General features: G+C 38.7%; 1 protein-coding gene across 1 annotated transcript; it reads right to left on the bottom strand.

Annotated features, from left to right (window-relative positions):
* Positions 1–3160: 3160 nt before the first annotated feature.
* Positions 3161–3850, bottom strand: LOC150077540 (uncharacterized). Its single transcript, XM_090385936.1, has one exon. The coding sequence runs from the start codon at positions 3848–3850 to the stop codon at positions 3161–3163; it is 690 nt and encodes a 229-aa protein (XP_090242062.1).
* Positions 3851–14905: the final 11055 nt, after the last annotated feature.

Genomic DNA, 14905 nt, shown 5'->3' with positions numbered 1-14905 from the left:
CCTGTATACAGTACTCAAGATGTGGCCTAACCATTGCCTTCTATGGTTAGGCCACATCTTGAGTTACAAATACAATTACAAATCATTACAAATACTTTTGTAATCTACAGACCGTGTTTTCAAGTTAATATTAGCATTAGCATTAGTAGAGGCATTTGATGCAAAAAAGCAAGCTTATGCAGCATCTGCCAAAAAAAAAAAAAAAAAAAAAAACCCACTTCCACTTCACCCCTCTGTTCGTTCCAAATACCTGTCCAGCTGAGCCTTAAACTTATTTAGGCTATCAACCTCCACCACAAGGGATGGAAGTCTGTTCCACCAACCAACCACCCGCTGGCTAAAGGCAAATTTCCTCACGTCTATCCTACATCTGTCTTTCCTCAATTTGAATTTAGCCCTCTCAGGTGATTTTTCTGAGCTAGAGGAAGAATCCCATCAGCATTGAGCATGCTTAAACCATTCAAGGCTTTATACACCTCTATCAGATCACCTCGCTTGTGCCTAGTCTCCAGACACTGTAATTTGCAAAACTTAAGCCTTTCTTCATAAGAGCACCCCTTTGTTCCATTCACTAATCTTGCTGCCCTTCTCTGTACTCGTTCCAGCAGCTCTACATCCTTCTTGAAATGAGGCCTCCAGACCTGTATACAGTACTCTAGGTGTGGCCTGACCATCGCCTTATACAATGGAATAATCACCTCCTTATCCCTGCTGGAAAAATTCCTGTATATCATTGACAATACTCCATGAGCTATTCTTGCAGCCCGTCTGCACTGCTCAGAGAACGTCATATCTGCCTGCACAACCACCCCCAAGTCCCTTTCATTCTCTACCACTGTCAGTGTAGTACCACAGAGTTGATACGTTGCTCTGGGGTTGCTGTTTCCCATGTGTAGTACTTTACATTTGTCAATGTTAAACTTCATTTGCCACCTCTCAGCCCATCTGCTCAACCTTTCCAGATCCTGTTGCAGCAGCATAGTGTCAGTAGTGTCATTGACAACCCTGCCAACCTTTGTATTCTGCAAACTTGGATATTAAGCCCGATATACCATCATCAATAACATTTCTAAATACAGAAAACAATAATGGACCCAACACTGAGCCCTGAGGGACTCCACTAATAACATAAGTCTACGATGAGCATTGTCCATTGATTACCACTCTCTGTCTTCTCCCCCTCAACCACCCCTTTATCCATAGCAGCAATTTGCCTCCAATGTCACACTGCTCCAATTTGTGTAGCAGTCTTCCATGTGCAACAGTATCAAAAGCCTTTCTAAGATCCAAGTATATAATATCAAAGTTATTCCCTGCATCCAGTTCTTTTGTGACTGCATCATAATATCCAATCAAGTTGGTCAGGCAAGACTTCCTCTTAACAAAACCATGCTGTGTCTGAGCTATAACTGAAGTCTTGTCTAAATGATCCTGCAGTGCTTCTTTAACCAGTGCCTCCATTAATTTTCCTGGAACAGAAGTTAAGCTCACAGGTCTATAATTACTTGTGTCAGCCTTTGATCCTCCTTTGTGAATTGGGGTCACATTTGCACATTTCCAGTCTATGGGTACCTCCCCTGAGTCCAAGGAAGCTCTCATAATTATGGCTAAGGGTGTGCTTACTTCCTTTGCTGCCTCCTTTAATATAACTGGATAGATCCCATTCACCCCGGGTGCCTTTCTTGTGTTTATCTTCAACAGTTTCTCCTCCACTTTACTCCCAGTTATTTCAAGATTCTGTATCTTACTGCTAGAGTTGAATACACCTCTGGCATTCCCCTTGCTGAATAACTCCTCATGTATGAATGTCGATGCAAAATATTCATTTAGTTTGTTAGCTACCTGAGCAGGATCATCAACAGTTGACCCATCAATATCAAGTGGACCAATCTGATTCATCCCCTTCCTTCTAGAGTTAACATAAGTAAAGAACTCTTCGCTGTTTTTCTTTGCATCCCTTGCCAAGGATTTCTCGTAATCTGCCTTTGCCTGACTAACCTCCTTTGTAACTTGGTTGCATATCAACTTGTATCTATCATAGGCTTCTGTGTCATGTGTTAATTTGTAAGTATCCCATGCATTTTTCTTCTCTGCCATATGCCTCATTAGTTCATCTGACATCCATTTTGGCCTAAACCTCGAACAATATTTCTTAGTTGGTATGTAAAGCCTAGTAGCTTCCAAGATAAGTTCTTTGAATGCTTCCCATTTTGAATTTGCTGTTGGTAACATCATCAGTTGGTCCCACTGTATAGAATTTAAATACTGTCTCAGTCCATCGTAGTCGCCTTTACGGAAGCAATAACCCTTCCCTTTACCCCTAATGGTAGTTACCTCTTTGAGTAAATCCCACTTCAGCACACTGTGATCACTGCCACCTAGTGGTTCGTTTATCTGCAGATTCTTAATGCATGAAGAATCACTGCTGATAATCAAATCAAGAGTATTACTCCCTCTAGTTGCCTCCCGAACATGCTGATGTAGAAAACAATCATCCAATAAATCCACAAAAGCCCTGCTAGTGTGTGAGTAACCAGCCCCCAAATTCCAGTCAATATCTGGGAAATTAAAATCTCCCATTATAAGACTCTCTGATTTACTGGCCCACTCTATTTCCCTGTACAGTTCCTTATTATACTCATCAGAGTCATTAGGCCTATAGCACACTCGTACTCTCAATTTTGATCTCCCAATGCTTATGTCACACCAAACTGACTCAACACTGCACTGTCCGGCGATGTCGACTGGCTTCACTTCCTTGGTTTTTATGTGTTTCTTAACTAATAGCATAACCCCTCCCCCCTTCCTATCCTGTCTATCCTTTCTGTAGACGCTGTACTCCCCAAATTGCAGTTCTGCATCCCTTATATCTGTGTGACACCACGTTTCTGATATCCCAACAATATCTGCCTTTGATGTTTTGAGTAATACCTCAAATTCATGAAATTTATTTACTAAACTCCTAGCATTGGTGTACATGCAAGTATACCTGCACCTGTTTCTATTCTTAGCTAACCTAACACAACCCATGTGTTTACTTGTACCGCAATGGCTCCCAGCAGTCTCTGAAATACCATGCATCTTGTTTTCCAGGCTTCTGCTTATTCTAATAGAAGCAGTGCAAGAATCTCTTTCGCCTCTGCCAGTGGCTACTGTCAATCTATTGGTCTAAGTTTACCAATAACGAATCTATTATCGGAATGAAAGATGTTATTCGAAAGTTTTCTTTTGGGGTTATATTTTCAATAACATCAGGTGCGTTGCCATCATTGACTTGTTTCTTCCGTCGCTTTCTTCTAGATGTTGCAGGTTTATAATCAACATTTGGTAAGACTTCTATTGCTTTATGTTCGATACAATCAAACTGATTTCGAGTATCTTGTACAAAGGTTGTAAGTGTGGAGTACAGTTTCAAACATGTAGTGATGGACATTATTGGATCTGGAAGAGTTTTAGATACTTTATGGAATTCATCTAAAATGTATTTCCAGAGCCGCAACATAAAAACGAATTCCAAAGTCTCCATTTTATCAGCAATAGATGCAGCTTCACGTTGCATTTCTCCTTTCTCATCTTCATTTTCAGAAATACTATGTAACGTATCAGCAATATCCTCAAAGCTTTGATCAAAAGCTGAAACAGCTTCAGAATGACAGTTCCATCTTGTGTCAGAAAGTCGTTTGAGCTTTAACGGATTGCAACCTATAGATTTCTTTAGAAGTTCCCAACGATGTGTGGATGCTGAATAAAATTTGTAAATTTCTTGAACTGTAGAGAAAAAGTTCACCGCTTCCAAGCATAAATCAACCACAGCACATCCAACCAAATTCAGCCGCATTGTTGGCCGCATTGTCGTAAGACTGCCCTCTACAATTGTTAAAATCTATTCCACACTTTTCTAAATATTCAAAAGTTGTATTTGCCAACATTTCCCCACTGTGTCCTTGTAATTCTAAAAACATCAAAAATCTTTCAACTGGCTTTACGTTATCAGGTGACACATATCAAATAATAACTGTCGGTTGATCAACATGTGATAAATCTGATGTTGAATCAACTGACAGACTAAAGTATCGTGCTAGTTTCATATCTTCCAAAATTGATTGTTGAACGTTTTGAGCCATAAGATGGATGATTTCATCATAAATGCTTTTGGATAAATAAGACGTGTTTTCCGACCCACAATTATTATACTTCTCGATGTGATGTTTGAGAAACGGATCAAAACTAGCAACTAACTCTAACAATCCGAGATAGTTGCCATTATTAGGTGATCCAAACGTTTCACTGGTGCCACGCAAAACTAGACCTCTTTCTGATAACCTACAAATAACAGCTATTACTCTACGTAAAACTTCTTTCCAGTACCTTTTTTCATTTTCAATATGATTAGAAATGCCTTTCTAATCATATTTCTGCCTGCTTTTCGTTGTCGAGATAAAAATGTCAATAAGGCATTTCTATGCTGCTCTGAATTTTCATGGTGTCTAATGACATTAGGATTCTGCCAATCGTAAAAGCTATGCCCTGCTAATGAACTCGTATTCAGAAAGAATAATTTACATACAAAGCAGTATAGGTGACCAGTTGTTGGAGAATATATGAGCCATGTTCTGTTGAAAGTTTCTCCATTTGCCTTCGTACCGACGAAAATATTCTTTGGACCTTGTAGTATTTTGAAAAACTCGTCGCGATTTCTCGAATGGTCCCTCCCAATGCGCACAATCTGTCGGACCCTTTTCTATCCAAAACTCGATATTAGTTTCAGACAGTTCATTCCAAAGACCAAGATCGTTAAATTTAATATTACAATATTGCTTGTTGATGTTGGATTCAAAGTTCGCACTGTCTGAAGCAGTGTCAGTAGAGTCTTGGGTATTTTCAGTCACATCTAAATCGTCGTTTGTCGTACATTTATGTGGTGATTCAGTACCGTTATTAGAAAAATGGCTTGTATCTGCTGAAGAAGAATTACTGATATCAGCATTAATATCTGACAAGATATCTTCATTTAGACTTTCTTCCAGAAAAAAACTGGTAATTTTAGGAAGTTTCTTCATTCATTCTTCATCCCTTTTCTTCTTCCGTTTTTGACTTCCACCAGCATAAGACCTCTTCATTTTTAATCTGTTTATCAAATCGAATATAACGTATTTAATTAATTGAAGTATTTCACACATTATTAATATATTAATTTTAAAATTAACATTTGAATTACTTTTATTTATTTTTAATTAAAAAGTAATTTAAAGTTTTGAATAAATCTATTTATAAATCGCTTCTCGATAGCGAATTTTTAATTTAGAATCATCATTAATGTGAATAAATAAAAGTCTTTAAACTTTGACATTAGCATTAGCATTAGTAGAGGCATATGATGCAAGAAAGCAAGCTTATTCAGCATCAGCCAAAAAAAAAAAAAAAAAACCGCTACTCCCATTTCACCCCTCCGTTTGTTCGAAATACCTGTCCAGCTGAGCCTTAAATTTGTTTAGGCTATCAACTTCAACAACAAGCGATGGGAGTCTATTCCACAAACCAACTGCCCGCTGGCTAAAGGCAAATTTCCGCACATCTATCCGACATCCGTCCTTCCTCAATTTGAATTTATGCCCTCTCAGGTGATTATTCTGAGCAAGAGGAAGAATCCCATCGACATTGAGCATGCTCAAGCCATTCAAAGCCTTATACACCTCTATCAGATCACCTCGCCGATGGGGGCGCCTCCGTAGCCAGGTGGGAAGGAGCAGCAGTGCGTAGCACACGCTTCTTGATTAGACCGGGGTTCGAGCCCGTCACCACCAAATACGGAGGATGCGGAAAGGTTAAGGAATGACCACCGCATATCCTGGAGCAATATAGCCTTAGTTTCTAATGCTCCTAAAAAAAAAAAACCAAACAAACAAACAAACCTCGCCGATGCCTAGTCTCCAGGCTCTGTAATTTGCAAAACTTAAGCCTTTCTTCGTAAGAGCAACCCTTTGTTCCATTCACTAATCTTGTTGCCCTTCTCTGTACTCGTTCCAGCAGCTCTACATCCTTCTTGAAATGAGGCCTCCAGACCTGTATACAGTACTCAAGGTGTGGCCTGACTAATGCCTTATACAAGGGAATAATCACATCCCTGTCCCTGCTAGAAAAATTCCTGTATATCATTGACAAGACACCATGAGCTACTCTTGCAGCTCGTCTGCACTGCTCAGAGAAACATGTAACTAATATTGTAAATTACTTACTTGATAAGAACTTATTAATGATATAAATGAGATAGAATACAAGGTTAACAGATATGTTTAGGTAGATGCGAAATAAAATAAATAGTTCATGTTATTAAACAGAATATTTAAGTTAATTTTATTGAATAAAATTAGTCAATTTATACATTTATATTGTTAAAATAATGTAAATTGCAGTATTTAAATATATTATACTTGGAAAAACTCTATCAATCAGTATATTAAAATTATTATATATTCTGTTGTTTACAAAATGAGATATTAGATTCTGTAGATTGATACTAAACAATGATTAGGCTTGTTTTATTTATGACATAGTTTATGAACATCAGATACTAAGATATAATAAAGAAAAGAAACTAACCTATTTCAATGTATTTGATACAAATGTAATTTGTATCAAATACAAATACATAAGTAAATTCAGATGCAAAGACGTCCATAAATTATAACAGACAACAAGCTGTTAGTTAGGTTATAAAACTCAAAAGAGAAACTAACATATGTGACTGGCAACCCGCCTTAACTCAACTATAGCAGTTCCTAGTAGCACCACCAAAGCTTTCCATGTAGCCACGGATCAGTGGCATTTCTAGTTATTTTTTGTTTTATGTCTAGACGCTAAGCTACCGCCGAATCGTTATGTCGGCAGCTAAGTCTTGTAATTTTGCCAAATAAAATCTAAAGTAATTGACATTGTTTCGTGGGAAATTATGGGATTTTTTGGGGCCCCCAATGGGTGGGGGCCCCTAAGCTACTGCTTATTTTGCTTATACATAAATCTGGCCCTGCCTTCAACTCACTTGCTTTTGGTCCTCTGATATCTATGCTTCAGAACTGTTACTGCATCTCAGGATCTCTGCTGAAAGTGGTTCAACAGTTACTTAATAATTGCACGCATCTTCTCTAACAAATCTGAAACCTGTATTTGGGATCATTAGATTAGACTGCCTGAGGAGGAGGAGGAGGAGACCTCTGGGCCAGATTCTTTCATTTTCTTTAAAGTCATCTGAATTTCAGCTCTTATGTTTGTGACATTTTCCTGGCTTTTCCAGTCCCTTTCAGCAATTCCTTTTCAGTTTATTGTGTAGTACTTAACAAATTGATATCTTCCTGGATTATATTGAAATTTTTGGTTTACATGTCAACCCCTCAAAGAATAAGTATCTGCTGTTTGCTCCTTCGACACTTTCCTCTTCCCTACAAGTTAGATTCCAATTGAAATTAATTCCCCCTGTGAACCAGATTAAATTTTTAAGAGTAGATCTGAATTCCAAATCTCTCTTCTTGGTCCATTCCACAATTGTCTACCATTCTAACAGCATTTTGGTTTATGAAGTGCAACTTCACTCTAGTTCATAATCTGAAGGCTATACAGAAATATTTTGCAATCTGTGCCCTACCTCACTCATTCTTTGCATCACTAATCTGGTCTTTCATCTCAGAATCCACCCTTCGGCCTGTCATGTCAGCTGAATATTTTATCATCAGATGGTTAAATATTAAGCTTGGACATCCTATTGTGCCAACTTGATATCGTCTGTATCAACAAATTGAAATTGTGCCTATTACTCTTCACTGGCAATGCAAAGCAATTCACTGATTTGTAACTCTGATCACTAGGCAAAGTGACTTCCTTAACATTGAGACTTCCTTCACTGTAATAAAAATTCACTGGAAAGTCACCAAAGATTACCAGTCCAACTCTTCAGTCTAAATTCTCCATAATAAACAGATTTGGTTCTTCATTCATCAACAATTCCGCCATGTTAGCCATCTCCTTCTGGCTTGACTCTGATGTCTTGTTCCATGACAAGGTGTACAGAAAAGTATGTAGATTCACTCACATCAAGATTTTAACTTTTCCAGACTTGTTATCTCCAGTTTCATTGAGTTTGTTACATTTTTATTTGTTTTATTCTGTTATTTAAGCCACATTTACCTAAGTTCATGGTCAAAGGGACAGGATTCAGGATGAAAGCATGGGTATGGTGTCTGGCACACGATTGCATTTATTACTTACCGTGTAGTAGGCATCCCATTTGGGCTTTGTGGTAGGTGAGGAAACTGGACACTGAACCAAAATAAAACACTATGAATCTTTATCTTCTGAGAACCCAACATAGTTCAGAGCTAAAATTGCAAGGTGTGACAGCTGTAAAAAGCAGTTTGTATGTAGGAAAGGGAATCTAGTCTTGACCAGAAACCTCATCCTTACTTTCAGTATCCCAGTGTCTGCTAATGAGATCAAACCTGGCTATTGAACTACACAGTACATCCATAAGTTCTAAACCCATTAAGATGCTTCAAGCACTAAGAAATATGGACATTCACAAATGGCCTGCCTTTGCTGATTAGCAACCAATTGGTGTGGCACAAAAGACCACGAAATTACTTAAATTAGCATTAGCATTAGTAGAGGCATATGATGCAAGAAAGGAAGTTTATGCAGCATCAGCCAAAAAAAAACACCACTCCCATTTCACCCCTCCGTTCATTTGAAATACCTGTCCAGCTGCGCCTTAAATTTATTTAGGCTATCAACTTCCACAACAAGGGATGGAAGTCTGTTCCACCAAACAACCACCCGCTGGCTAAAGGTAAATTTCCGCACACCTGTCTTTCCTCAATTTGAATATATGCCCTCTCAGGTGATTATTCTGAGCAAGAGGAAGAATACCATCAGCATTGAGCATGTTCAAACCATTCAAGGCTTTATATGCCTCTATCAGATCACCTCACCAGTGCCTAGTCTCCAGACACAGTATTTTGCAAAATTTAAGCCTTTCTTTGTAAGAGCAACCCTATTCACTAATCTTGTTGCCCTTCTCTGTACTCGTTCCAGCAGCTCTACATCCTTCTTGAAATGAGGCCTCCAGACCTGTATACAGTACTCAAGGTGTGGCCTGACCATTGCCTTATTGCCTTATACAAGGGAATAATCACCTCCTTATCGCTGCTAGAAAAATTACTGTATATCATTGACAAGACACCATGAGCTACTCTCGCAGCCCATTTTCACTGCTCAGAAAACTTCATATCTGCCTGCACAATTACACCCAGGTCCTTTTCATTCTTTACCACTGTCAGTATAGTACCACAGAGTTGATACGTTGCTCTGGGGTTACTGTTTCCCATATGTAGTACTTTACATTTGTCAATGTTAAACTTCATTTGCCACCTTTCAGCCTATCTGCCCAACCTTTCCAGATCCAGATCCTGTTGCAGCAGCATACTGTCAGTAGTGTCCATAACAGCCCTGCCAACTTTTGTATCATCTGCAAACTTGGACATTAAGCTTGATATACCATCATCAGTATCATTTATAAATACAGAAAATAACAATGGACCGAACACTGAACCCTGAGGAACTCCACTAATAGCAATAGTCCACGATGAGCAGTGTCCATTGATTACCACTCTCTGTCTTCTCCCCCTCAACCATCCCTTTATCCATATCAGCAATTTGCCTCCAATGCCACACTGCTCCAGTTTGTGCAGTAGTCTTCCATGTGCAACAGTATCAGAAGCCTTCCTGAGATACAAATATACAATATCAAAGTTATTCCCTGCATCCAGTTCTGCATCCATTATACCATTAAAAAAATACTCCATGAGGAGGGTTCCAAGTTGGATGAATAGTGAAGTTGCCATTTGAGCAGAAAAAGGTTGCATGGAAAGGTTACCGAGCAATAAAAAGTATTGAAGCCTATAACAGCTACAAGGTGATGTGTAATAGAGCCACAGAAAAGGTTCGACAGGCAAAGGCAGTTTATGAGAAATTACTAGCAAACAGAGCAAAGAGGGGGGGATAAAGAATTCTTCACACATATAAATGCCAAGAAGAGCAGGACAAACCAGATCGGACCTTTACGTAAGGGAAAGGGGATAGTATTAAATACACCAGCTGTCGTTGCAGATGAACTCAACAGTTGTTTTGCATCGATATTTACAAATGAAAAACCTTTTGTGGCAATGGGAAATTGTGGGAGCAAAGTCAAAAAATATGTAATTAATGATATTGAAATTTCACAAGATTATTTAATGAAAAAACTTTCGAGCCTACAGACCAGTAAGGCTCCTGGATTTGGTGGAATATACCCTATTATCTTAAGGGAGGTGTCAAGCGAGTGCATTTAAACCATTGAGGCTAATTATGCGAGCATCACTAGACTCTGGGGAGATTCAACTTGGATTGGAAAAGTGCAAATGTATCTCCCATACATAAGGGTGGCTCTAAAAGTGAAGTTGGAAATTATCGACCTGTCAGTCTGACTTCGATAGTAGGGAAAATCATGGAGGCAATGATCAAGGGTGGAATTCAGGATCATTTGGATCAAATTGAAGTTCTCAAGGATACTCAGCATGGTTTTGTAAAGGGAAAATCATGTTTAACAAATCTGGTTCGCTATTTCGAAAGGGTCACTCACGAGTTGGATTTAGGGAATAATTTCGACATTATTTAGATTTCAGCAAAGCTTTTGACTCAGTCCCACATGAGCAGTTGCTTTATAAGTTGGAACAGGTTGGAATCACTGGAAAATCCTTAGATGGACAGAAGGATGTCTTCAGGCCAGGAGGCAGAGGGTTGTGATAAATGGCTATTCCTCAGATTGGGTTGATGTAAGAAGTGGGGTTCCCCAAGGATCAGTATTAGGACCACTGTTGTTTTTAATTTTCATAAACGACATCGATGAAGGGATAGAGGGCGTGATGTCTAAATTTGCAGATGATGTTAAAATTGGTAGAGTAGTTAATGATCACTGTCAAGCTGAGCTTCTTCAGAGAGAGAGATCTAGATAGACTTCAGGAATGGTCAGAAAAATGGCAGCTATGCTTTAATCCAACAAAGTGTAAGGTATTACACCTGGGAAACAGTAATCCCAAAATAACTTATTCACTTGGTGGAGTTCAACTAAACCCAGTTCTGGAGGGAAGGGACTTGGGTGTTACGATACGGTTAGACATGAAATTCTCTGAGCAATTTAAACAGGTTGCAAGGAAGGCCCATGGTGTCCTATCGATGATCTATCGAACTTTTGCAGGTAGAGGTAGGGACGTGATAATCCCATTATATAAGGCTTATGTTAGACCACACTTGGAATACTGTGTTCAAATATGGAGACCACAGCTAAAGAAAGACATCGAGCTTCTTGAAATGGTGCAAAGACGGATAACTCGCCTTGTGAGATCGGCAAAAGGGCGTCCTTACAAAGAAAGACTTCGAATATGTGGGTTGCAGAGTTTGGAAACTAGACACCTTAGAGGAGATTTGATTGAGGTGTTTAAGGCTCTGAAAGGCATCAGTAAAATGAATGAGGACGAAATTTTCAAGATTATAAATGATGCTAGAACTAGGGGACATAAATTCAAGTTACGGGGGGAAATGTTTAGATTGAACTGCAGGAAGTTTTATTTTAGCCAGCGAGTTATAAATTACTGGAATAAGTTGCCTTCATGGGTGGTAGAGGCCGACAGTTTGGGGAAATTCAAAGGACATCTGAATAGTACTTTCGGGTAAGGGAAGCACATAGGATGATAGGTTTAATTTCCTTTTTTTTTTTTTATTAATTATTATTATTTATTTATTTTATTTATTTTATTTATTTATTATTTTTCATTGTTTTGTTCGGATTTTTTTTTTTTTTTTTTTTTTTTTTTTGGCTGGTGCAGCATAAGCCATAGGCTTTCTTGCACCATGCGGCCATTACTAATACTAATACTAATACTTTTGTGACTGCATCATAGTATCCAATCAAGTTTGTGAGGCAAGACTTTCCCTTAACAAAATCATGCTGGGTCCGAGCTATAACTGAAGTCTTGTCTAGATGATCCTGCAGTGCTTCTTTAACCAGTGCCTCCATTAATTTTCCTGGAACAGAAGTTAAACTCACAGGTCTATAATTACTTGTGTCAGCCTTTGATCCTCCTTTGTGAATTGGGGTCACATTTGCACATCTCCAATCTATGGGTACCTCCCCTGAGTCCAGAGAAGCTCTCATAATTATGGCTACGGGTTTGCTTACTTGCTTTGCTGCCTCTTTCAGTATAACTGGATAGATCCCATCCACCTCGGTTGCCTTTTTTATGTTTATCCTCCACAATTTCTCTTCCACTTTCTTCTCAGTAATTACAAAATCATCTAGCTCACTGCCAGAGTTTACTTTACCTCTGGCATTCCCCTTCCTGAATAACTCCTCATGTGTGAATGTAGATGTAAAATACTCGTTTAGTTTGTTAGCCACCTGAGCAGGATCATCAACAGTTGAACCATCAATATCCAGTGGACCAATCTGATTCCTAGAGTTTTCTCCCTTCCTTCTAGAGTTTACATAGGTAAAGAACTCTTTTCTGTTTTTCTTTGCATTCTTTGCCAAGGATTTCTCATAATCTACCTTTACCTGCCTAATCTCTTTTGTGACTTGGTTACAGACCAGCTTATATCTATCATAGGCTTCCATGTCACCCATTAATTTATATGTATCTCATGCATTTTTCTTCTCTGTCATATGTCTCATTAGTTCATCTGACATCCATTTAGGCCTAAACCTTGAACAATATTTCTTAGTTGGTATATAAAGCCTAGTAGCTTCCAGGATAAATTCTTTGAATTCTTCCCATTTAGAATTGGCTGTTGGTAATGTTATCAGTTGGTCCCACTGTATAGAATTTAAATACTGTCTCAGACCATCGTAGTCACCTTTACGAAAGTAAAAACCCTTCCCTTTACCCCTGATGGCAGTTACCTCTTTGAGTAAATACCACTTCAGCACACTGTGATCACTGCCACCTAGTGGTTACTTTATCTGCAGATTCTTAATGCATGAAGAATCCCTACTGATAATCAGATCAAGAGTATTACTCCCTCTAGTTGCCTCCCGAACATGCTGATGTAACAATCATCCAATAAATCCATAAAAGTCTTGCTAGTGTGTGAGTGACTAACCCACAAATTCCAGTCAATATCTGGGAAATTAAAATCCCCCATTATAAGACTCTCTCTGATTTACTCGCCCACTCTATTTCCCTGTACAGTTTCTTATTATACTCATCAGATTCATTAGGCCTATAGCACACTCCTACTCTCAGTTTGATCTCCCAATTTTGCTTATGTCACACCAAACTGACTCGACACTGCACTGTCCAGCGATGTCGACTGGCTTCACTTCCTTAGATTTTATGTGTTTCTTAACTAATAGCATAACCCCTCCTCCCTTCCTATCCTGTCTATCCTTTCTGTACACATTGTACTCCCCAAATTCCAATTCTGCATTCCTTATATCTGTGTAACACCACATCTCTGATATCCCAACAATATCTGCTTTTGATGTTTTGAGCAATACCTCAAATTCATCAAATTTATTTACCAAACTCCTTGCATTGGTGTACATGCAAGTATACATACACCTGTTCCTGTTCTTAGCTACCCTAACATAAGCCAGGTGTTTACTTTTATCGCAATGACTCCCAGCAGTCTCTGAAATACCCTGCATCTTGTTTTCCAGGCTGCTGCTCATCATGTTAAGCTACAAAAGCCATCTCTATTGATTGCCAAGGAGAGCTCCCTTCATACTTATTACAAGCATACCATGGGTGGAAGGAAGAAAAAGAAATACAAAATCTTAACGTTGTTATTTTGGTTTTTAGGAGCATTAGCAACTAAAGCCATATTTCTCCGGGAATGTGCAGTGGTCATTCCTTGACCTTTCCGCATCCTCTGTATTTGGTGGTCACGGGCTCGAACCCCAGTCTAATCAAGAAGCATGTGCTACGCACTGCTGCTCCTGCCCACCTGGCTATAGAGGCATCAAGTTTTAAGGACTAAAGAGCAAACATTTCATACCAGGAGGCAAGAAAAGCAATGAAACCAGTAAATAGCAATATTCCGACTTATGCTGAAAGGTTGTTCAAGAAATGTTCTATTGGGACTCAAACAGAGATGACTATACCACTAGAAGAACCATTGGTTAATCTTTAAAACTAGGCCCTTACTGGATATTTTCGACAACAAGTGAGGGACAGTTCTAGCTCCACCCACTGCTTCGCAGTGATTGGAATATCTAGTCCTGTAACTTACCATTACTTTGTATTAGAACCCATTTTATAGGTTATTATTTACTGCTCAATTACTGTGGAATGTGCTTAATTCACATAATCTTTAGTATACAGTATCGTTAAAAAAGGTCAGGTTAGTTTATGCCATCAAATCAGGACAAAAACTTCTTTTGCTTTTGCTTGAACAATCCAATGCTAAGGAAAGAAAAAGCTTGAATATGTCATTTGGTATGCAAACTAACCTGACCTTTTTTCACTATTCAAAATGAAAAGCTTTTAAAAAACACTGTGTGTACCCTGTATGCATGAAAGATGTTTTGTTTTATGTGAAAACATCCTTGGCTTGGATGAGGTTAAAGGGGTTTAGTATGAAAAGAATCCAAGCATGTTTAACATTTTAAAGCATTTATTTTTTTTTTCAACAGTTTCATGAATTTGAGGTTGCAATACATGTTCAATAGGTAATTTACTTACAATGGGTTTGTGATATGTTAAAATATGCTACATACACTTGAGAGGGCGTCTCCGTAGCCAGGTGGGAAGGAGCAGCAGTGCGTAGCACACGCTTCTTGATTAGACCGGGGTTCGAGCCCGTCACCACCAAATATGGAGGA

The sequence above is a fragment of the Mastigoproctus giganteus genome, chromosome 12 (assembly GCF_048544385.1).
Source record: "Mastigoproctus giganteus isolate SK-2022 chromosome 12, ASM4854438v1, whole genome shotgun sequence".
In the NCBI taxonomy this organism is placed as follows: Eukaryota; Metazoa; Arthropoda; class Arachnida; order Uropygi; family Thelyphonidae; genus Mastigoproctus; species Mastigoproctus giganteus.
The sequence above is the reverse complement of the archived record's forward strand: the minus strand, read 5'-3'. Positions and strand labels throughout refer to the sequence as shown.